This window comes from Tamandua tetradactyla, chromosome 19, assembly GCF_023851605.1.
Source record: "Tamandua tetradactyla isolate mTamTet1 chromosome 19, mTamTet1.pri, whole genome shotgun sequence".
Lineage (NCBI taxonomy): Eukaryota > Metazoa > Chordata > Mammalia > Pilosa > Myrmecophagidae > Tamandua > Tamandua tetradactyla.
In genome coordinates, this window is record NC_135345.1 from 3,550,732 (window position 1) to 3,573,941 (window position 23,210).

At 62.9% G+C, this 23,210-nt stretch overlaps 1 protein-coding gene across 3 annotated transcripts in view; it reads left to right on the plus strand.

Moving 5' to 3' along the window:
* Window positions 1-22,311, plus strand: part of RGS12 (regulator of G protein signaling 12) — a 177,442-nt gene extending 155,131 nt beyond the window's left edge. Inside the window, exons 5-18 of one of the 3 annotated variants that reach the window (XM_077136288.1) lie at window positions 2,665-2,834; window positions 3,414-3,506; window positions 5,566-5,709; window positions 6,283-6,459; window positions 6,575-6,728; window positions 8,190-8,266; window positions 9,374-9,568; window positions 9,718-9,791; window positions 10,297-10,423; window positions 12,455-12,551; window positions 13,176-13,255; window positions 13,639-13,792; window positions 15,076-15,591; window positions 22,065-22,311. In XM_077136288.1, coding sequence (XP_076992403.1) covers window positions 2,665-2,834; window positions 3,414-3,506; window positions 5,566-5,709; window positions 6,283-6,459; window positions 6,575-6,728; window positions 8,190-8,266; window positions 9,374-9,568; window positions 9,718-9,791; window positions 10,297-10,423; window positions 12,455-12,551; window positions 13,176-13,255; window positions 13,639-13,792; window positions 15,076-15,591; window positions 22,065-22,276 — 2,270 coding nt within the window. In that variant the 3' untranslated portion in view covers window positions 22,277-22,311. Of the gene's footprint in view, window positions 1-2,664; window positions 2,835-3,413; window positions 3,507-5,565; window positions 5,710-6,282; window positions 6,460-6,574; window positions 6,729-8,189; window positions 8,267-9,373; window positions 9,569-9,717; window positions 9,792-10,296; window positions 10,424-12,454; window positions 12,552-13,175; window positions 13,256-13,638; window positions 13,793-15,075; window positions 16,637-22,064 lie in introns of those variants that run through there. The other 2 variants (XM_077136289.1, XM_077136290.1) reach the window with 2 other exon arrangements.
* The last annotated feature ends 899 nt before the right edge of the window (window positions 22,312-23,210 follow it).

Sequence of the window (23,210 nt, forward strand, 5' to 3'; positions counted from 1 at the left end):
TTTTCCCTTCTCTTCTCCTTCTGGGACACCCACAACATGTATATTTGTGCGCTTCATATTGTCATTCAGTTCCCTGATCCCCTGCTCAAGTTTTTCCATTCTTTTCCGGATAGTTTCTGTTTCTTTTTGGAATTCAGATGTTCCATCCTCCAGTTCACTAATTGTAGCTTCTGTCTCTTTAGATCTACCATTGTAGGTATCCATTGTTTTTTCCATTTTTTCTTCTTTGTCCTTCACCACCATAAGTTCTGTGATTTGTTTTTTCAGATTTTCTATTTCTTCTTTTTGTTCAGCCCATGTCTTCTTCATGTCCTCCCTCAATTTATTGATTTGGGTTTTGAAGAGTTTTTCCGTTTCTGTTCGTATGTTCAGCATTAGTTGTCTCAGCTCCTGTATCTCATTTGAACTATTGGTTTGTTCCTTTGACTGGGCCATATCTTCAATTTTCCGAGCGTCATCCATTATTTTCTGCTGGTGTCTGGGCATTTGATCAGATTTCCCTGGGTGTGGGACCTGGCTGGTTGAAAGGTTTTTCTGTGAAATCTCTGGGCTCTGTTTTTCTTTTCCTGCCCAGTAGGTGGCGCTCGTGGCGCTCGTCTGTCTGCGGGTCCCACCAGTAAAAGATGCTGTGGCTCCTTTAACTTGCCAATCCGAATCTCGCAGTCGGCCCGGCAAACCGCGTGGAGGGGGGATCGCCGGCCGCCGCGGCTTGGGGGAGTGCTGGTCCAAATTGCCCAGCTGGGCCGAGACGCCAAGCGTGGTGGGAGGGCCCCGCTATCCAACGTTCCCAGTCAGTCAAGATATTTCTTAATTTCCCTTGCATTTCCTCTGATACATCCGCATCTCACCTCCTCTATTCTGGTATTGTCTTAGGTTGCATCTTTACACATTGTGTGTCCAGTAACAGAGACTTTAAATGTTTTTTGCACATTTAACTTTTTAAGTCATGTGGGGGAAGAGCAGTTACAAACCAAAAAACACTAATATAGGATTGTGTATTTACCTGTGCAGTTACCGTTACCAGACTGCTTTGCTGCTTCTTACGATTCAGGTCAGTGCCTGGAGCCCTGTACTTCAGCCCGAAGGGTTCTCTGTAGCGTTTCAGGTAGGGCAGGTAAAGAACCCTGTCAGCTTTTAGCTGTCAGTGTCTTAATTTCCCCTTCATTTTTGAAAGGTAATTTTTCCAGATATAGAATTCTTGGTTGACAGTTTTTTTGTTTGTTTGTTTTTAACGACTTTAAATCTGCCACCCCTCTGTCTTCTGCCTGCGTGGTTTCTGATGAGGAACCCTCTGTTAATCTTATTTGGGGTCCCTTGTAAGGGGGGTCACTGTGCTCTTGATGTTTTCAAAATCCTGTCCTTGTCTTTGGATTTTAATGGTTTCACTCTAACGTGTGTTAGTGTGGACCACTTTGTGTCTGTTTTGCTCAGAGTTCACCGAGCAATATGCTCGGCTGTGCGTACTGGTGTCTTTCATCAGACTGGGGAAGTTTGCCACCATTACTTATTCAAATACTGCTTCTGCTTGTCCCTCTCTTTTTTGCTCTACTGGGACTCCCATGCATATGTCAGTGTACTTGACGATGCCCCACAGGCCCCTCAGATCAGCTCAGTTTTCTACGTGCTTTTCCATTCTACTTCTCACATTTGGGTCAACTCAATTGTCTTGTCTTCCTGTGCCTGTTTAGATCTGCTATTGAATCTAAGGAATTTCATTTCAGTTATTGCATTTGCAGGATCCTGCATTTGCGGCATCCAAATACTGCCATCTCTTTTTCAGACAGCATTTTCCTAATTTCTTTTAGTTCTTTGACTGGATTCCTCTCGCTTATAGCACATAATTGAGATGGTTGGTTTAAAGTCTTTGACTGACAGTTCCAATGTATGAGCTTCCTTGGGGATGATTTTTGGCAAATTCTTTTTTCCTGTGGATGTGCCCTACTTTCCTGCTTCTTTGTGTGTTTTGCAAACTTTTTGCTGCAAACTGGAGATTCTGAGTGTTTTGTTGTTAGGATCCTGCAGTCCTAGCGTCCCGCTCTTCTGAGGTTGCTGAGGCTCTGTGCCATTCTTGCAGACGGCTGGTGCTGCCAAACTGTGGCTTTTCCAAACTGGTTTTACTCCCAAATAGAGAATGGAGAGAGAAGAAAAGGGAAAGGGGGGTGGGGAACCTGCCTCTTTAAGCCTCCTCTGCCGCTTTTCCCTGAGGGGGGTCGGGACAGTGGTCCCCTCAGAGCGGGCCCCCACCATCTGCAGTAGCTGATCATAAGCAGTGATCAGACCACATCCCTCTGGATTTTAGGATGGAGTCCCTCTAGCCCACACTGGCTCCAGCAAGCTGAGCCAGGAGCCAGGGCTGCACCCCCCTGCTGCCCAGACGGAGGCTGGGGGCTGGGATGGAGGGTGGGAGCCGCCGCAGGGGCTGAAATCCACGGATTTACTGAAGGCCACCAGTCTCTTCTGTCCCCCGGATGCTACACAGTGGGGTGCCCTCCCGCTGTCCTCCCAGCCCCTCCTCGGCACATCTGTATCAGAAGGATGTGTGCTTTGGAGGAAAGACAGCGGTGTGTCTTCTCTGCTGTTGGCTGGAAGGCCCCAGCAGGCAGTGCCCTTGCCCAGGCTGGGGTCGGGTGAGGGCATGTGAGTGAGGGCCTTTCCATCCCACAGAGCTCAACGGCGCCGACCTGCAGGATGGCGCGAGCAGCAACAGCCTGAGCAGCAACGCCAGCCTCCCGAGTGTGCAGAGCTGCCGGCGCCTTCGCGAGAGGAGGGTGGCCAGCTGGGCCGTGTCATTCGAGCGTCTCCTTCAGGACCCCATTGGTGTCAAATACTTCTCCGTGAGTAAGCGGCGGCCAGGCCCGGTGGTGCCACTTGGGCCCCTGCAGAGGGTTCTAGGCCAGGCGAATGGGCCCAGGTCTCAGGCCACAGCTCGTTGCCCCCACCCCATGTCCAGGAAGCTTCGGGCTTCTGAGTCCCCACACGCTGCCCCTTCTCTAGCCTCCCCTCCACACCTGGGCCGCCTCCCGCCTACATCCTGCATCTCCCTGCTCACAGCCCTGGGAGAGGCACCTGGGCCCCGCCTCTCTGCCTGAGGTCACACCACACAAAGCATCGCTAGAGCATCTCGTAATTGCTTGTACCTAGAGGGGCCACGCACAGCCACTGAAAGGGGTGTCAGCCCTGAAACAGGCAGGCGTGAGGGTCAAAGCGGTGGGCGTAAGGGTTGGGCAGCCTTGATGTGCCTCTTCCAAGGCCCTAGCATGAGTCATAGGGAGGCGGGCGCTCCAGCTTCTGAGAAAGGTAAATCTGAGACTCGGCAGGAGTGAAGAAGATAGACCAGAGCCCAAGTTGCTGTCACTTGACTTAGCACTGCGACCCACTGTCGTGTGTCTTTTAACTGGTGATGTTTTCCTTAGGATTTTCTGAGGAAGGAATTCAGTGAAGAAAACATTTTATTCTGGCAGGCCTGTGAATATTTCAATCATGTTCCTGCACACGACAAAAAAGAGGTAAATTTCCTTGCGCCTTAGAAATTACTAGAGAGCAGTATGGTTGCATTCTGAGTGAGTTTAGTGGACGGCTAATGCCTAATTCAGTCTGAAAAGTTCATTTAAAAATACTTTCCCATGATCTTTAAAGCTCCCTTCTCTTACAGAACAAATGTGTTAGTAGGCACGGTATTTAACTGCTCAGACGCAGTTTGTGTGATGGCCTCGAGCCATAGCTGCGGGTGGCAGGTGTGTTCACGTAGGAGGAGAGTGGGGGCGGCAGGTGTGTTCAAGTAGGAGGGTAAGGGGGCGCCAGGTGTGTTCAAGTAGGAGGAGGGTGGGGGCGGCAGGTGTGTTCAAGTAAGGGGGTGGAGTGGCAGGTGTGTTCACGTAGGAGGAGGGTGGGGGCGGTAGGTGTGTTCACGTAGGAGGAGGGTGGGGGCGGCAGGTGTGTTCAAGTAGGGGGGGTGGAGTGGCAGGTGTGTTCACGTAGGAGGAGGGTGGGGGCGGCAGGTGTGTTCACGTAGGAGGAGGGTGGGGGCGGCAGGTGTGTTCACGTAGGAGGGGTGGGGGCGGCAGGTGTGTTCAAGTAGGGGGTGGAGTGGCAGGTGTGTTCACGTAGGAGGTGGGGTGGGGCGGCAGGTGTGTTCACGTAGGAGGGTAGGGGGGCGCCAGGTGTGTTCACGTAGGAGGAGGGTGGGGGCGGCAGGTGTGTTCACGTAGGAGGAGGGGTGGGGGCGGCAGGTGTGTTCAAGTAGGGGGGTGGAGTGGCAGGTGTGTTCACGTAGGAGGAAGGGTGGGGCGGCAGGTGTGTTCACGTAGGAGGGTAGGGGGGCGCCAGGTGTGTTCACGTAGGAGGAGGGGTGGGGGCGGCAGGTGTGTTCAGGTAGGAGGAGGGTGGGGCGGCAGGTGTGTTCAGGTAGGAGGAGGGTGGGGGCGGCAGGTGTGTTCACGTAGGAGGAGGGATGGGGCGGCAGGTGTGTTCAGGTAGGAGGAGGGGTGGGGGCGGCAGGTGTGTTCACGTAGGAGGAGGGGTGGGGCGCCAGGTGTGTTCAAGTAGGAGGGTAGGGGGGCGCCAGGTGTGTTCAAGTAGGGGGGTGGAGTGGCAGGTGTGTTCACGTAGGAGGGTGGGGGCGGCAGGTGTGTTCAAGTAGGGGGGTGGAGTGGCAGGTGTGTTCAGGTAGGAGGAGGGTGGGGGCGGCAGGTGTGTTCACGTAGGAGGAGGGTGGGGGCGGCAGGTGTGTTCACGTAGGAGGGTAGGGGGGCGCCAGGTGTGTTCACGTAGGAGGAGGGTGGGGGCGGCAGGTGTGTTCACGTAGGAGGGTAGGGGGCGCCAGGTGTGTTCACGTAGGAGGAGGGTGGGGGCGGCAGGTGTGTTCACGTAGGAGGAGGGTGGGGGCGGCAGGTGTGTTCACGTAGGAAGAGGGTGGGGGCGGCAGGTGTGTTCACGTAGGAGGAGGGGTGGGGGCGGCAGGTGTGTTCAAGTAGGGGGGTGGAGTGGCAGGTGTGTTCAGGTAGGAGGAGGGTGGGGGCGGCAGGTGTGTTCATGTAGGAGGAGGGTGGGGGGCGGCAGGTATGTTCAAGTATGAGGAGGGGTGGGGCGGCAGGTGTGTTCAGGTAGGAGGAGGAGTGGGCGCTGCAGAGACAGGTGCAGGCCGAGACACAGTGTGGAGCAGTGCCTTACTGTGGGCCGGCGGCCAAGTCGAGAAGGGCCCTCCTACCCCCAGTCACCAGCCTCGAGGCTGGACGGTCCCGCTGCACCCTTTCCCAGGCAGCCCAGCTGCCGACCTCAGCCTAGTGAGGTCAAAGGTCAGCCATCCCGGCTGATGCCCTTGTCCTCCTGGGGCGCATGGGGGCACATGGGGGCCTCACAGCAGCGTGCACCTGCCAGAGTTGGGAATGCTCCTGTTGGGCCTTTAAAAAGCTCAGGGGCATGCGTAGGACTGGCGGCCAGCTCATGTCTTCTCGCCAGCAAGAAGCGTAGACTGGGCCCCGGGATGGTGTGTCCTGGGGCCGGCAGGAGGGCGGGCCCCGCAGGCCCGTGGTCAGCGCGGCCCTCCCGGGCGTGGTGTCCCCCTAGCTGTCCTGCAGAGCCCGGGAGATCTTCAGTAAGTTCCTGTGCAGCAGAGCTACCACCCCCGTCAACATCGACAGCCAGGCCCAGCTGGCGGACGACGTCCTCAACGCACCGCACCCCGACATGTTCCGGGAGCAGCAGCTGCAGGTGCCGGGCGCCGCCCTGGGCCTCGGTCCTGGGGAGACAGGAGGGCCGGGCGACGGGAAGCCCTCGGACCGCTGCAGGGTGATTGGGAGGCAGTGCCGCCTGGGCCCTGTGGGAGGGGCTGCGTGCTCGCTGCGTGTCGGGTCCGAGGCCACTGCTGAGAGGCGCACGTCTGCAGCAGCACGTGTTGGTCCCAGTGCCCGTTCTGAAAGCCTCCCCTTGCCTCGCCAGAGCCCCACTCTGTTGCTAGGTCATGGGAAGAATGTCACAGCCATACGAGTGGAGGGAGCTGCTCGCACAGCCCTTCTCCCTCCCTCCAGGTTCCCAGCTGCTCTGGGTCTCTCTTGGCGAAGGGGAGGTCTCCAGAGCACAGGGTGGTTGTCCAGTCTGCTCTGTGGCTCCACCTAAGTTAGCAGGGGTGCTGGGAGGAGTGGTCAGATCTGCAGGAGCAGGGACCAGCGGGCAGCAGGCTGGGGGCTGCTGGGGGGCTGAGAAACCCTGGCCTCGGCCCCTGCAGGGCTGGGGCTCGCGCACGGATGGCCCCCGGATCATCTCTGTGCTGTGTGCCCTCCCCAGATTTTCAACCTGATGAAGTTTGACAGCTACACGCGCTTCCTGAAGTCGCCTCTGTACCAGGAGTGCGTCCTGGCCGAGGTGGAGGGCCGCTCCCTGCCCGATTCCCCGCGCGCCCCCAGCAGCCCGGACAAGCACAGCCTCGGCTCCGACCACTCTAGCGTCTCTACACCCAAGAAGGTGCGTCCTGGCACCCGCGAGGCCGTCCCTCGCGTGGGGATCCGTGCCAGCCGGTGCTGCCCCGGGATGCCAGCGGCCATGTACTACTTTAACAAAGCTCTCCACTCAACGACAGTTCAGCGGGAAATCGAAGTCGGGGCGGTCCCTGAACGAGGAGCTGGGGGAAGACGACAGTGAGAAGAGGCGGAGAGCAGCGTTTTTCTCCTGGTCAAGGAGCAGGAGCACCGGGCGGTCCCAGAAGAAGAGGGAGCACGGCGAGCACACAAGCGGTGCGTGCGGTCAGGCTGTCTGTCTGCCTGGTGCGGGCGCTGTCCGCCTGTCTGTCTTCCGTGGTGAGGGCACTGTCCATCTGTCTGTCTTCCGTGGTGCGGGCGTTGTCCGCCTGTCTGTCTTCCGTGGTGAGGGCACTGTCCATCTGTCTGTCTTCCGTGGTGAGGGCACTGTCCATCTGTCTGGCCATGGTAGGGTGCTGTCCGTCTGTCTGGGGCGCGGTGTCTGGTGGTGGCCTGCAGAGCAGGCCGAGGGAGTGAGCGGAAGGGCTTCAGCATCTGGAGGAAAAAGCGGCGCTCCCAGCCCCACTGCCCGGCCGTGCACCCCCAGGGCTGGGCCTCAGCATGTTTTCTTTTCTTGTTAAAAAAGTAATAGGTGCTTACTGTGGAAAAATTGGAAAATGCAAGCAAATAAAAAGAAAAAAATAGGCATTTTTCCCAGCTTCTCCCTCAGCTGGCACCGGGGGTTGGCCAGGCCCCTCCCTGGTGTGGGCAGGCACGGGTGCCTTCCTGGGTCAGTGGAAGCAGCCCCGCAGCACTGCCCCAGGCCCTCCCCAGCGGCAGCCACTCCTAAAAGGTGGTCGGCCCCCAGGCTTCTTGCTCGAGCCTGAGACCCCGTCATGGGGCGTGTGCACATGGCGGGCAGCCTGCAGGAGGGGCCCCCACAGCAGCGCCCTCTGACCGGATAGGCAGGGTGGGAGGCTCCCACACCCCGAAAAGCAGACCTGGGAAAGGGCATGGAGGGGCGTCTTCTCCAGAGACTTTCAAGAAGGGAATGAAAATGCTTCATTGTTTGGGAATGAAGGTCCTGCCTGGGGCTGCGGCCCCAGGGTTCACCAGGAACACGTGACCCCTTATTGCAAGGCCCTGGGACCCCCGCCCAGGCTCTGGCTTCTCCGGGCCCTGAGTCACGGGATCGGGGCTCCCCTGCCAGACGCCCCCACCCCGACCTTTCCCCGGAGCCCCTGCGGAGCTGGTGACGGGACGGGCCCTGCTGTGAGAAGTTCTCCAGGTCAGAGTTCTCGTGAGTTCAGCCTGAGGTTACGGCGGTCCCCGTTAGTGGCCGCCGGGGGTGGCCCTCCTGCGGGCTCCTGCTAGGACTTCTCAGGAGGAGGTGTGGCGGCAGGTCCCTCGCAGAGGCGCGGTTGTGGCGGGGAGTGGGCGGCTGTCCACAGGCAGCTCGCGCTCGGGCCCAGGAACTCCGTGTGGACATAGAGGCCACGGAAGGGACTGAGGGGAGGTTGAGGAAGGGAAGGACGAGCATTTACCCTGCTGACGTCCCCCCCAGCCACTGAGCGCACAGGGCGGGGGGGCTCTGGGTCACTGGGCGTCACTCTCTGTCCATGATGTTCAAGTGACCCGCACAAGGGGCTCGGGATGTGCTTCATCAAGGGGCTCTGTGTGAGGAAGCGAGAGCCCCCCTCCCGATCCGCTGACGCTCCCTCTGTTTCCCCTGTGCAGACTCCGTGGCTGCCAACGGAGGTCTGCGCCGCAGGGAGTCCCAGGGCTCAGCGTCCTCGGCGGGGAGCCTGGACCTGGTGAGCGGGGTGGTGGTCACGGGCCTGGGCCACGAGGAGACTGCGGGGCGCGGGATCCTACCCTGGGGGCCGCCAGGCACGGGGGCACGTGCTTGTGCCGCTTCTGCCTGCCTTGGCCGGCCCTGCGCTGGGCACTGCCTTCAGCCTGCTCGCCGGCCCTCTCAGAGCAGCGGGCACTGGGCAGGACTCCCAGGGGGGCGGGGGGCAGCCCCGGGGTGACTTGTGGCTACTGCCACGCAGGGTGAAGCGGCAGTGCTAGAGCCTGCTGGCGCCCCTCGTCCCCCAACCCCCACCCCTGCCGGCCGCTCTTTGTCCCATGCCCCCCAACCGCCTACCTGCCACGCCTTGTCCCCCATCCCCGCCCCTCCCTGCTGGCCACGCCTCATCCCACGCCCCCCCACCCCTGCCCGCCTCCCTTCATCCCACCCCCCATCCCGCCCCTGCCGGCCGCCCTTTGTCCGGCGCCTCCCCCCAACCCCTGCTGGCCACTCCTTGTCCCACACACCCCTCCCACCGGCCTCCCATCGTCCCACTCCACCCCCCGCCGGCATCCCCTCGTCCCACCCCCCACCGGCTGCCCCTTGTCCCACCGCCCCCATCATGGCTGCTCCCCCCACACACACACGCACTCATTCACGTGGCCAGTTCTTGTCCTGGCCCCGGTTTCAGAAGGTGGAGGGAGAAGGGGAGGCCCCGGGCGGCGGGAGGGCCTGACCACTGCAGCTCCCCAGCGCGTCACTGACGTAGAGCGTCGTTTCTTGATTAAACTAAATAATGGCCGGGAGCTGCTGTTGCCTGTAGAGCGCCCAGAGCTCAGGGGCCCTGAACAAAATCCGGGCCGGGCTGGCCTCTCTCGGACTGGTGGGTCGCTGCCCCCCGCTGGCCTCCCCACCAGCCCCGGCAGTCCAGCCTGGCGCGGCCCCACGGTGTCAGCATCTGAGAGAGCCGGAGCCCCACAGCCGCTTCTGCCCTCTCCTGCTGACTGCGTGGACGTGGACGCCTCCTCTCCCGGGGCAGGGGGTGCTGCGAAGACACAGCTCTGGGGGGGGCATGGGCGCGGGACGGGGGGGCCCTGCGCTCAGCACACGGCCTGTCCCCCTGTCCCAGGCGGAGGCCCGCAGGACGCCGGTGCCCGAGAAGGAGAAGGCATGCAAGCACTGCCGCGTCCACCTCCCGGATGGCACGGCCTGCACGGTGACCGTCAGGGCCGGCTGCTCTGTCAAGGAGGTGCTGTCCGGGCTCTGCGAGCGGCAGGGCATCAGTGGCGCTGCCGTTGACCTCTTCCTGGTGGGCGGGGACAAGGTGCGAGCTGCCGCCTGCCCCCTCCACCCGCGCCCACTGCGGGCAGTGGGCCCCTCCGCGCTGCCCCGGGGGGAGGGGTGCACCGCGGCCCCTCCACGAGCCTGGCCCCCAGCTCACTCCGCTCTCCGCCCCTCTCCCGCATCCTGAAGCCCTTAGTGCTGCAACAGGACAGCAGCATCTTGGAGTCCAGGGACCTGCGCTTGGAAAAGCGGACTCTGTTCCGGTGAGAGGAAATACCCTTTCCGTTGGTGGGAGGGTCCTGGAACCCATGTGTGACGGCTCCCAGCTTTCAGCCCCTGCTGTCTCCCTGGTCGCCAAGCAGACACGCGGCCGACACCCGAGTGGTTCAGTGAGGGCCGCACGTGCCCAGGACGAGCCTGGCCGCGGGGTGGGGACAGTGGCCCCCACGGGCCCTCATGAACCCACAGAACAACACAGCTACCCATTCCCCCTACCTGTGCCTTGTGGGGTCCCTGCCTGGCGGCTGCATGGGAGCCTCTAACCATTGACACCCAGGCTGACGGGGTCGGCCTGGCCCTTGAGGAGGTCCCTGCCGGGCCCCGGGCCTGGCCCCGCCCTGCCTCCCCCTGCCCCGAGGAAGGGGTTAGCACTGGAGTGGGGGGGGGGGGCCCTGGGGAGCAAGGGATCGTCACCCTCTTCAGCAACTGTGTAAACAAAGATGGGGTGCGTGTGTGTGAGCATTTCACCGTGCCGCCCACCCCCACCAGGCTGGACCTCGTTCCAATTAACCGGTCAGTGGGCCTGAAGGCCAAGCCCACCAAGCCCGTGACCGAGGTTCTGCGGCCAGTGGTGGCCAAGTACGGCCTGAACCTCAGTGACCTGGTGGTGAGACTGGTGAGTGGACCCCTGGGGTGCCCCCTCTCCTGGGCACCCCCTGGGGGTGTTCCCCTCTCCCCTGGGCGTCTCCCTCCTCTAGGCACCCTCCTGGGGCATCCCCCCTCCTCTGGGCATCCCCCTCCCCGGGCACCCTCCAGAGGAGACAGTGCACGTGTGTTACTTCGTAAAAGCTGCCAGGACGCGGTACACCAGAAATGAACAGCTTTGATAAAGGGGTTTATTAAGTTACCAGTTTATAGTTCTGAGGCCATAAAAGTGTCCACATTAAGGAGAGACCCCTGGACTCGAGAAGCCGATGGGCTGGGAAGGCCTGTGGCGGGCATCTGCTGACCCTTAGGGTGGGCAGAGTCATGCCCCCATCTAACCAGAAGGCCACACCCACCGCTGGGTGGGCCACGTCTCCATGGAGATGACCAATCGCTGCCCCCACCCACAGTATTGAATGAGGCTTAAAGGACATGGTTTTTCTGGGGTACATGACACTTTCAAACCAGCTTTATGATTCTGTTGAATGTAAGCGATTATTACTTACATCTTGCTCACTCCAAAAAGATTTCAGGTTGTTAGTTGAGATGAGGTTTTAGTTCAGGAAAAGAAAAATGAGAAAAACTTACCAAAGAACAAGAATGGAAGTACTTCATCCTTTGCCCACGCGTCCAGGTGGGCGTGATGCCCGCAGCTCCCACGGGTGCCCACGCGTCCAGGTGGACGTGCCGCCTGCAGCTCCCACGGGTGCCACCTTGTGGTCCTCAGGCTGTTTCTCTTCATCTTTGTTGCTTGAGTTTCACAGTTCCTGTCTGGCTTAGCCGACTTCCACGGGCTCCGGCTGGGCGCTCGTGAGCACGGGGAGGCAGTTTTGGAATAAAGCACTGACGGGGCAATTTGGTGAAAAGGTGCCTGGATAAGTGGAAAGAGCTGCTGGTCTCGCCGTGTCCTGTTTCTTGGCTTTGCAATTTGGTGACGTGTGATACACTGTTCACCTTGTTTTCCTTTCTTTGTACCAGAGCTGTGTTTTCAAGGATGTTTAGGGTTTTTGTTTTCTCTGAAAGTGGCCCCCAAGTTGTCCCCGACTGGAGGTGAGTGAGAGGACATGTGGCCTAGGGCCCCCGCAGCCTCCCCCTGCCAGCCAGGCCCTGCCAAGTCGCACATGCCACGGGGCGCCTGGCCCAGGCTCTGGGCTCTCGGCCTTGTGGGGCCGAGGTCCTGAGAATCGCTTCGCCCCTCTGGGCCTTGGGCTTCCCACCTGTGAGGTGGGGCTTGCCGTGGAGGGTCTGTTCACCGGGTGCCGCAGACCGTCCTCGCATGGCGGGGGCATGAGGGCAGCATTTTGAGCAGGGGGCCTTGGCCGTCACACTGACAGCATGTGGCCTGGGTTTCTGGGCATGAGTCTGGCCGGGCTGGGAGCCTCAGGGACAAGGGAGGACCCAGCAGCTGGCCATTTGCCCTCAGCCGCTGCTCGGGCAGGCTTCAGGGTCAGGCAGGACCCAGCAACCCTGCAACCCTGCGACCCTGCGGAGGTCTGCAGTCACCCCAGGGGCTGAGGGCTTTAGTACTGTAGTGATCAGTGCTTCATTTGGTCTCTAGACCTGTTGCCAGAACTGTCCGTCTTTCCTTGTTTGCTTATAAAACGAGCATTTTGAGTTCAGTGCTCACCCCATCAGAGCGTCTGCGGGTCTGTGAAGGGGTCAGCGTTGAGTCCACAAGGCAGGTTCCGACCCACATGGAGCCTCTTCTGCTAAGTAAACACTCGGCGGCACCCTTACACACCTTACACACCTGTCACAGCGTCGCATCTGTGGGTTAGGATAGCAGCCGTGCCTCGGTAGCTCGAGAGCCACCCGCCCTGGCCATCCATGCCCAGGCGATGGCCTCTTAGGTCACTCCACCCCTAGGCTGTGGCCAAGCCCTGGGCCCGGGTGACCTGAGGTGGCGGGGCCTGGGCTGCCTGGGGCCTGCTGGTGGCCGGCGGCCAGTCCCAGGCGCTCTCGGGCGTCCTCCGGGGCTCACCACAGGCCCCTCTGCCTCTAGAGCGGAGAGAGGGAGCTCCTGGACCTCGGCGCCCCCATTGCAGCCCTGGACGGACAGCGGGTCGTCTTAGAGGAAAAGGACCGTCCCAAGGGAAAAGGTGAGCCTGGCCCTGCTTCCCCTGCCCGCCCCCCCCCCCCCCCCACGCTCAGGGCTCTTCAGGCTGACCAGGCTGTGCCAGGCCCCTGCCCCTGGGGCACCGAGGCTGAGCTTGCTCGCTGCAGGCTCACCTCTGTGCAGGTGAGTCTCACAGGACAGCTTTAGGTAGGCGGGCACTGTTGGTAGAAACAGGCTTTTTCGTTGCCACTGAGTTGTATATGTGCCAGTGAAGTGGCCTTTAGACCTTTGGTGCCAGAGGGAGGAGAGCCCGCAGCCTGATTTGAAAATATACCCATCAGCGTAAGGCTCTTCTGTCTACAGAAGATGCCTCATCCTTCTCTCCTTCCGGAAGCCCCTGGTATCACCCCGAGGGCAGCTGTTCCCGAGCCCTGCCCGTGCCCGTGTTGGCCCAGGTATGGGGAGGCAGGTACGCCCTCTACTCTGGCACTGGGCGAAGAGGCCTAGATGTCGGCCCAGATATGGGCTTTATTTTTAGATAAGGGATGCTTCGTACTTTTTGGCTTCTCCGTAGCTTTGCCCTCAGACACATGAACGTGCTTACGTTTAAATGTTTGCATGAAGTTGGAATTCACTGTCATCACAAAGTGTGTCTTGTTATGTTTAGCATCCACAGATAAACAGAAAGGTGCAGCAGGCAAACTGAGCATAGCTACAAAGTCCACTTCCAGAAATCACGCGGCTACGGTAATTTCCCTTCCCCCCTTGCCCGCACGGTCCCCCAGGGTGCAGGTTGGGGCCGGCGGCATCTCTGAGCCAAGGCGCCTGCGCTGCGTTTTCTCAGAGGGGGGTGGCTGGGTTCGTTCTGGACATTTTCTTCCCAGGGTAGAGGGTCAAGGGCTGGCCGTCCTCCCCCTTCTGTGTGAACTGCCTTGGATGGTGGGGAGGTTGTGCCTTAAATGCTCTTTGTTTAGTGCTCTTTATCCTTGCACTTGCTTTTTCTTCTACTCCTGTAAATTCTGAGTTGATGCAATCTGTATTTCAAATGTCTGCTTATCTGTTAACTGGGTAACTGTGTGTTGTCGTGTGCCTGCACTGTGAGTAGAACTTTGACTTTCCTTCTGATACAGGGAGAGGAAAGAACACTAGGCAAGTCTAATTCTATTAAAATAAAAGGAGAAAATGGAAAAAATGCTAGGGAGCCCCGGCTTTCAAAGAGAGAAGAATCTATTGCAAAGATTGGGAAAAAAAAAAATCAGAAAATTAATTTGGACGAAGCAGAGGGTATGTGCATTTTTCAACACTTCCCCGGTTCCTGGCAAATGCAATATCAGGTGTTAAGCAGAGTCACTAAAACGGGTCCTGCCATTCCCAACACCCCGAGCAGGGCCCCCTCCCGTGTCCCTGTGCGGACACTGTGCGGCCAGCCACCCCCCACCCCACCACCTCCCTCGGGAGCCGGCCCTGGGGGGGTTGCTGACTATGGGCTCCCCAGGGCCCCAAGCAGAGGCGGAGGGCCAGCCCTAGGGACACAGCACCCTCCCCTGCCCAGGCCGGCAGGACAGATGCAGGGTGCTTGGGCACTCAGGGACGGGGTCTTCTTCATCAGAGCGCCGTTTCCCTCTGCGCGGTACTAGCAAAGGCAGGTCTCAGAGGCGGACTCCCGGCCAGGGCTGTCCAGGGCCCGCTCCCTTCCTCAGCTGCCGGCTCGCACACAGCCCCCAGGCACACCTGCCCCCTGCCTTGGCTGCCCGCGGAGGGGCAGAAGCAAACCAGCTCTCCTTGGAGCTCGATGGGTTTCTCACAGTTCTGTAAAAGCTGCAGTCTTTTTTACTTAAATGCTGGAGAAAACTCAGGCTGATGCATTCACTGTGAACTTGAGTTAGAGTTGAGAATGCAGCCGCGGTAGGAAAAGGGTGGGCTCTGGAGTGACCCCCAGAGAGGCTGGGTGTGCCCGCAGCAGTCCGAGGAGGCCCTGGGAAGTGGGGAGGCCCCTCGTGGCTGAGGGAGGCTGTAGAGCTCCATGGGGCAGGGGGTGCTGCAGCCGACGCACAGGTGGGGCCGCGCGGCAGGTGGGTCGGGAGGCAGCGTGAGCAGGGTCTTCTCGCCCGCACCCTGTCTCTGGGCCCTCTCCCCTCCCCTCTCGCCTGAGGTCTCTGGCCCTGACCTTTGGGCTCTGCAAGGAAACGCTGGGTCCCAGCTGGGGAGCTGCAGCCAGGCCCCCCGTGCCCCGTCCCTAGAAGGGAGCCAGCCTCACCTGTCCGAGGGCACCCAGGCTGTAAGTGGAAAACCCAGCCCGAGCCCACAGCAGCCTCTTCCCAGCTCAACACGAGAGCACGCCCGTGTTGAGTTTTGCTTTTTCAAGTTGGGACTTCACAAAATTCCCTTTTCAGGGAGGTTTATAGCTGTCACAGGCTCTGGGGAAGAAAGGGGGTGCTAGAATTCCCTAGGCTAAGGCTTTCGCCCAGCTCTGCGCAGTAGGCCAGCCCTCGCCCCACCCCGGCTGCCCGCCCCCTGCGTGTGGGGGTGAGACCCTCACACACAGCATCTGGGTTTCCTTCCACTAGAGTTTTTTGAGCTCATTTCCAAAGCTCAGAGCTGCAGAGCAGACGACCAGCGCGGGCTGCTAAGGAAGGAGGACTTGGTGCTCCCCGAGTTCCTGCGCCTCCCTACCGCCCCCCCGGCCAAGGGACTTGCCAAGAGGAGCAGCAAGGAGAGAGCCCCCCAGCCCCGCGAAAAGCTGGGGTCCGCCCAGGACTCTGCCGAAAGCCCGGCAGCCAGCCCTGGCTCTGCCGACAGCCCCAGCTCCGCCGACAGCCCTGGCTCAGCCGACAGCCCGCCCGGGCCCCCCGTGCAGGAAGGCGTGGCGCCAGCATGGAGGCGGCGGTCGTGGGAGGCCAGGGCCGAGGGCATCGAGACGGCGGAGGACAGTCCTGCCGACCTGACACTGGTGGGGGAGGGGGACATCAGCAGCCCCAACAGCACCTTGCTGCCGTCGCCCCCCGGCCCACGGGCCGAAGCCCACCGCTCGCCCCCAGCCCCTCTACCGGATGCACAGGACACGCCGGAGCCCCCGAGACCAGGTACCTGCAGGTTTTGACTCCCTCCACCTCTGAGTTCTCTCTGCTCGACCCCCATCCACACTGTCACCCGGTTTTCAATAAACAAAACAGACACAGCTCCGGTAAGTCCCCTCCGGCCCCGTGGCGCTCCGCAACAGGTGTTTTGGCAAGACTCCCTCCTGGTCTCCCTCTGTTGTGCTCTCCCTTTGCCTGTCCTGCGTGGAGGAAGGCGGCTGGCAGAGGCCAGAGCTGGGTACGGTCGTGCCCTTAGGACGCGGCAGACGGACCGGGGCCTGCGTCGGTCCGCGGGAGCCAGGTAGCTGCGGCGGCCACTTCCCTGCCCGCGCTCCCTCCACAGGCCCTGATTTCGGGAACAGGCTGGCTCAGCCTGGGAAGTCCCGCAAAATCAGTGTGTTTCCTTTGAAATTCAGATGTGGCATGTTTAGTGTTTTGGTTTCAAAGGCTAAAAACAAAAGTCGTCACTGGAACAGAGACACGCGGCTTGAGGCAGAAAGAGCCGGGACAGCCATTTAGGGCAGTGCCGGCCAGCGTCCTGGGGTCAGAGGACCCGAGCAGTGGGAATGTGTCCCCAACCCCCAGTGAGCCGCAGGGACACAGTAGGGGATGCACAGTGCAGGCTTGTAGCAGAGAGCCTTGCCACAAGTGCCAGAAGCTGGCGCAGGGCTCGTGGCCCCTGCGGTGTGGCCATTGCCCCCGTGGTGAGTGCGCCTCCGCCAGGGGCTTCGGGGGAGCCGCGGGGCTGCCGCTCGCGACCTGTGGGCGCCTCGGGTGAGGACCTGCCCCTGGTGGTGCCAAGACTGTCCCTACCCACTGCAACTCTGATCTCTGCCCCCAAACCCTACCCCTCTCTGCCCAGGGTCTGGGGGTGCTCTTTCTGTACGTGTAGGGTCCACACGTGCATTCCTGGGCGACCCCCCCTTGCATGTCCTGACTCAGCCCCTGCCTGGAGCCCCTGCTTCCTCCTCTCGCTTCGTAGCTGCCTGTACGTAGTTGGCACCTGTGTTGGCTCTGTTCTTCCAGGAGCAATAAACTCTGTCTCTCGTCATGGACTGGCCTAAAACTCTTTTCTTTTTCCTTTAAAATTTGTTTCCACTTCTGAAACTGTAGATCTGTTTTAATCCTGGGGAATAAGTGGTATTTTTAGAGAATTTAAGGGGACATTCTGGATTTGGCTTAATATACTTTACAAACTTGGCCATTATTCCTTGGCACCTCTGAGCCCTCCTGGGTGTCACCCCTGGGTGTGTGGCCTAGGCCGGGGTCGGAACCGTGCTAGGGGGCTCTCTCAGCACCCTGATTCAGAACTCACAGTCTGCCCCCAGCCGAGGGAGCCACAGAGGGTCCCTTCCCTGGCCAGGCCTGGTCAGACGCACCCCCGCACCCCTACCACAGCCCCCCACCCCACCCGACACTTGCTTTCTGGCTCATTCCGCTGGGAGAGGAGCTGGATCATGGCTGGGGTTGGGGGTGGCCCTGCTGGGCCTCTCCCTCTCCCCTCTCCCCACGAGGCCCAGTACCCTGTGGGAGGGGCCTCACCTGGCTGGACAGGGCCCTGGAAGGCCATGCCTCGGTGCCTGGCTTGGCGCCCCCGTCTTCCCAAGTGGGCCCAAGTGCCAGGTGTCACCCTTTCTGCCACGCTGTGGGGTCTGCAGTCCAGTCATCAGGTCCTGAGGTCTCCCTTGTCTACGTCCCCCTGACCCAGGCCAGCCTGCCCTCCCCCAAGCCTTCCACTCAGGCTGAGTGTACCCCCCAGGACACCCCCAGCACCCCTGCTGGAGAGCCCCTCCTGGAGGGAGCCACTGCCCTCAGGGCCCCTCGAGCCCCTCACTGTGGGGGACAGGCCCTTGGGCACTCCCGGTCCCTCACCGTATCTTCTCCTCCTCTTCCCCATCTTCCTTCCTCCTCTCGCGTGCCCGTAGCCCCCTCGTGCCCCTCCCCCAGGCACAGGCCTCTGCCCCAGCTCAGGCCCTGGTTCCCTTTGTCCACTCCCACCCCACCCCACCCCGCCCCCAGGCTGGGCACCTGGAGACCCTCGCCCGTCAGGGCAGAAGCAGCAGGTACAGGTGAGCCCCACCAGTGCGGTAGGGGCTCAGAGACCCGGGTGCATCCCCTCAGTGCCCCACCACAGCCCCCCCACCCCCCCCGGGGAAGCATTGGGCCAGCCCGGTCTCTGCCATCCTGGGAGCAGTTTCCCAGTGAAATAGGGGAGGGTGCTGCCATAGAGGGGCGGGGTGCCAGGAGGGGCAGCAGGGGCACCCGGACGCCGGGGGTGTGAGGTCCCAAGGGGAGGGCGGGAGCGTCCTGCCCCGCCCCACCCCGCCAGCACCCCCTCCTAGTGAGGGGTCCCCAGGGCGGCTGCCCCTGCTGTCGTGCAGAGGAGGCGGGAACCCGGCGCGGCTCGGGGCTTCCTCAGGAGCCCCGTCACCAGCCCGGGAGTGGAGCGTCCACCTTGCTGCAGCCTCAGCTCCCCGCTCCCCGTGGCTTCCCTGATGCGTGCACAGACGCTCCCGCTCCCGGACAGACACACGCACTGACGCTCAAACTCGTGCACAGACCAGGACGTGCTCCTGAGGCTCCCAGACAGGCGGACGCAGAGGCTCGCTCCTGCCCAGACCGCGCATGCCCAGCGACGGCGCCTCGGTGCCCCCCACCCCGGGTCTCTGCACCCACCTGGCAGCGGCCCTCCCCGCAGAGGCCCCAGGGCTGCCGCGGGCCTGGCTCGGGGGTCCCGTCAGGTCCAGCACCCGCGCCCACGGGGTCCTTGGGCGTCCAGACGCTGGGCCTTCGTGGGCGGCCCCCTGAGCCCCCCACCAGGCCCCCGGACTCCGAGTGTTGCCCTTGGCAAGGGGGTCCCAGCTCCCCAAGGCCCTGGAGGACGCTGCTCCAGGGCTCTCCGACCCACCCCACAGCCCCTGCCAGGGAGAGGCGGAGCTGCCCCGAGCGCCGTGCCGGCACAGGTGCCATCCCCACGGCCCCCTCGGGTGGGTGCTCCCCACGGCATCTGCGTCCCCCAGATGTCTACGCCCCCTGCCCACGGGGCCGCTGCCCCACGCTTAACTGCGCCCTGCGCTCTTCCCACGCAGGCCTGGAGCCCCCCAGGCCTTACCCTGCCTGGGGACCCCTGGGCCTCTCCCCCACCCCTGGCCTTCCCAGCCCTCATCCAGACACCACACCCCTGGGTGTCTGCCTGAACCCCCGTCCTCCAACCCCACGGCCACTCGGCTGCACTGTCCTCTCTCCACTTGGCCTCGCACTCCCGTCTGACCCCAGCCAGCAGCCCCAGTTGGATACGCCATGGGCCCCCACCCTCTGCACCCCTTCACCTCCACCCAGCTTACCTTCCCTCCTCCCCCTCCCCCTTTCCTCCACCTGCCTTACCTTCACCCCTCATCTGCCCCTCCTCACCTCCTCCCCCCGCCTTCTCCTGCCTTCCTCTCTCCGCTCTCCTCTGTCCCCTTACGCTGACCCCTTGTCACCTAGCCTTTGTGGCCCCAGGCCCAGGGCCTACTACCCAGTGCTCTCAGGTCTGCTGAGGAAGGACTTTTAGTCCAGCCCCTGACCCCCACCCCCACCCCTGCAGCACAGACACAGTGAAAAGCCTGAACAGGGACCAGGGCAGGGGTGCCCTGGGGGGGCAGGGTGGCCGGGGTTGGGAATGGCCCGGGGACGGGGGTGGCAGGGGCAGGGGTGGCCAGGAGCCAGGGGCCGGCTGCACAGTGGGAGTGGGAGCCCAGCTCTCCCAGCAGGCGTGTCCTTTCCTGTCCTGCGTGTCCTCTGCCTCCCGCTGTGCAGGGCCAGTGGGGGCCTGTGGGAGGAGGCAGCGCCTTGCCCTTGGCGGCGGCCGCCCTCCCCACCCCCTTCCCTTCTCTCCCCTCCTCTCCACCTTTCCCCACCCTCTCTCCCTTCTTTTCTTCCTGCTCCCTCCTTCCCCACCCTCCCTCCGCCGGCCTGGCCCCCAAGGAGCTGTGTGGTCCCCATGGTCTTTGTGCCGAGCCACGGCAGGTCCGCTTGGGGGAGGCCGGAGGGGGCAACTCCCCGGTCCTGGGCCTGCCCCTTGCCCAGCCTCCTCAGGCCCCTTGCGGATCACCAGCAAAGAGGGTCAGAGCTCAGGGCTTCCGGGCAGTGGGGTTCCTCTGGGGCAGGACTGCTGGGGACCCCCAAGGACAGGCCTGGAGGGCCCCTGTGTCCTCCCCACCCCCGCCAGGATGGACATGTGTCCGCCGCGTCCACCGTCGTCGTGAGGAGGTCTTGAGTCCTGGGTCGGGGTGGAGGGGCTTGATAGCGTCTGGCGTGGCGGGAGGGATGGCCTGAGGGACAAGCAGGGGCCAAGGGGAGGCCCAGGCCCTGGCAAGCACCCCGTGGCTCCAGGGGGTTGGGGGGCCGCAGCCCGGGCCCCAGCAGGTAAGGCCGGAGACTAGGCCCCGGTAGAGCAGGAGAGTGGACCCCGGGGGTGGCACGGGGCCCTAGGACGGGCCGTTGGCAGGGCAGGAGGTGTGGGGCTCCGGGGGCGGGGAGAAGGCGTGGGCTGACCTGGGGGGAGGAGGGGCAGAGGGATCCCAGGAGGGGGCTCCTGTGTGGAAGGGGCGTGCACAGGGGTCTTGCGGGTGGGCCGTGTCGCCGTCCCTGCGTGGGGAGCTCTCCCTGCAGGCCAGGGCACACTGCCCGCCGCTGAGTCACACGCCCCACGGCCGCTTACTCAGCGCGAGTCTGGGGCTGGCAGGTGGGCAGGACACAGCCTGCGGCCACTGCTTAAGTGACACACATGACCCTGCCAGCATCGGGGGGCTGCCCCTCGCACAGGCGCCCCCCATCCCGAGCCTGCCCAGCTGCCGGGAGCCCTGGCCACAGTGGCCCCTTTTCCCCACCTGCCCACATGTGGCCAGAGGAGAGAGTCCAAGGTGAAGCTTGGCCACACCCTGATGCCCGCCCAGCCCCCGGCCTGGCCTGGAGGCATGACCTGTGACCCCCAGAGTGCCTTTGCCTGTGAGGCCCCTGGGGAGCCTCCCGTCCCCTCTGGCCTGTTTGGGGTCCCTTGGGCAGCACTAGAGCCCCCGGCCTGTACCCTCCCCCCACAGGTCCCCTCAGGCCCCCGGCCTGGCCCTGTCTGCAGACATGGGTGCCAGCGCGGCTGGTTGGGGCAGTGCTGCCCTTCACGGTGGCCCCTGGCATCCCCGCCCTGCACCTCGGAAGCTGCCGCGTCCTCTGTGCTGGGTGACACCTCCTCGCCAGCTGCCTGGACTCGTCAGCGTGCCCTTGGGAGGGGGCTGTCGCTATCCTCAGGCCCGGCCTGCTCTGAGGCCACTGGCAGGATGGGCTGGGGGTATGGGGGCCACGGCGGTGGGGGAGCGCAGGCCTGGAGGCTCTCCCTGCTGACCTTACTCTGTGAAGGCCTTCCTGCCCCAGCTGAGGAAACTGAGGCTCCTCTGGAGCCGGCCACAGGACCAAAGGCCCTGCCTGGGGCTCCTGCTCCCCGCGAGCACCTGGGGGCCCCGCACCAGACTCCCCAAGGAGGCTCATGGCTCCCCCAGACCCTTGGCCCTGGGCACCTTGGCCAACCAAGCAGGGCCTGGGAGCCCTCTCCAGGGGCTGAACGCCCCCCATCTCTCTTTTAATCCCCTCAGAAGGCAGCAACGCCGCTCCCCACTTCCAGAAAGAGGAAGGGGTTTACACAGGATCCCCCAGGGAGAGGACTTGCCTGCAGAGCCCAGAGGCATTGCCGACCTATGTCCAGGGCCCACGCCAGGCCCCACTACACCCCCCACCCCACCCCAAGGCTCCCCATCCCCGACTGGACCACCGGGCAGCGTCGGCCTCAGTGATCAGGCCCCCCAGGGGCAGTAGGCAGGTCAGGAAGAGGGGACCTGCCTGTCCTAGAGTCTAGAAACTTCCAGGCAGGTTGGGGGTGGCCAGGGGACTCCTGGGGTGAAGGGGCAGTGAGTCAGACTGGCTTCCAGCAGCCTGGAGGGGATGCTGGGACTGCTAGGGGAGCCGGGCTGCTTAGGCAAGGGCAGGGGTGTTGGTGAGTCCAGGGGTGCAGGTGAGTCCAGAGGTACAGATGAGCCCAGGGGTGCAGGTGAGTCCCTCTTCACACACAGCTCCCGGCCTCCTGCCCACAGACCCCTCCCCTCCTGTCCCCCCACTGTCTGCCCTCCCCCTCCATCAGCTCAGCCTGCAGAGGGCCCTGTTCTGCATGGCCAGGTGTGCAGTGTGGCCCACAGGTGCTGGGGTGTTGGGGGCCTCACAGGTGGGGACACAGTGGGTCCAGCCACGTTCACAGGTTGGTGCCTGCAGATGGGCCTGGGGAACGCTTCTGGATGCTTCCATCAGTGGCCAGCCCTCCCAGGCACGCCTGTCCCCAGGCCAGGGGCCCGGGGCCAGAGGCTCCACGCCTGGGGTACATCTGGGTGCTTGAGCCCCCCTAGTGTGGGGGGCCCGACCCCGTGCACGAGTGACGGCCGCTCTCTCCCGTGCAGGCCGGGCCCGTGGGCGCCGGGGCCTCCCGGTCAGCAGGATCATCGACGTGGACCGCGTCGCCGGCACGTCACCCGCTGTGGACGGCAGCACCCCGGGGGCACGGGCGGGCGGGGGGAGACCGCAGGCTGGCACCCTCCCGACACCAGGTCTCCCTGGCGCCAGCCCCGGTGAGCCCACCCAGGCCGGGCGGCACCGCGCCACCTTCGTCTGAGTGCCAGCCCCAGACCCTGCAGGACAGCCATGGCCGCCGTGCAGGGCTACCCCGGCCGGAGGACACCAGCCCAGCCGAGGGCCCCGTCCCAGCCAGACGGGCCACCCTGGCTGAAGGGGACAGCCCCAGTTGGAGGTCATAACCCTGGGTGGGGGTCGTGGCCCTGGGTGGAGGTCGTGACCCTGGCTGGAGGCCACAGCCTGGACACTCGCCAGGGCTGTGGGGACAGTGCCCGCCCAGGCCCGCGGCGTCCAGCTCTCCTCAATAAAGTGCTCTGAGGACCTTTTGAGCGTCTGCCTCGTGCTGGGGGCTGGGGTCCGGCCCCTCCTGAGGGACTGCTCCAGGGTGTGTGGGGGGGGCCTGGAGGAAGCGGCACCTGGGGTGGACTAAGGGATGGCTGGGGGCAGGGCTTGGCTTGGGGATTCCGGGTCCCCTGCCCTTTCAGATGGCAGCAGCCAGGAGGGCACGTGTGAGGGCCCTGGGGCTGGAGTGGTCTGACCAGCAGGGCTGGACCCGGAGTGGGGGTGTCCGAGCCCGAGCAGCAGGGCCTGGGATCGGACAGAGGGTCCATGGTGGCCCTGGGGGAAGCCCCGACACACTGAGCAGCCGCGCACAAGGGTCCCTCCCCCAGCCTCCTGTCTGAGGGTTGCATGGGCTGGGGGCGTCAGGCAGGTGCGTCACCGGGCGGGGGAGCCCAGGGTCAGATGGACAGGGGCGGCACCCCTGCCTCAGATTCCACTGGGGCCCATTCCCACAGCTCGCGGGAGCCCCAGGACGGGCCTCCGACAAAGAAGCCCCTGGCGTACCCCAAGAACGTGGTGGGGTTGGCCGTGCAAGGGGCCGCTTTGGAGCGAGGTGCTTCAGAGCAGGGACGGGGGCTCCTTCCAGGGCCTGCAGCGTTTGCCCCCGCCAGCTGGCCCCGTTGGGAAATCAG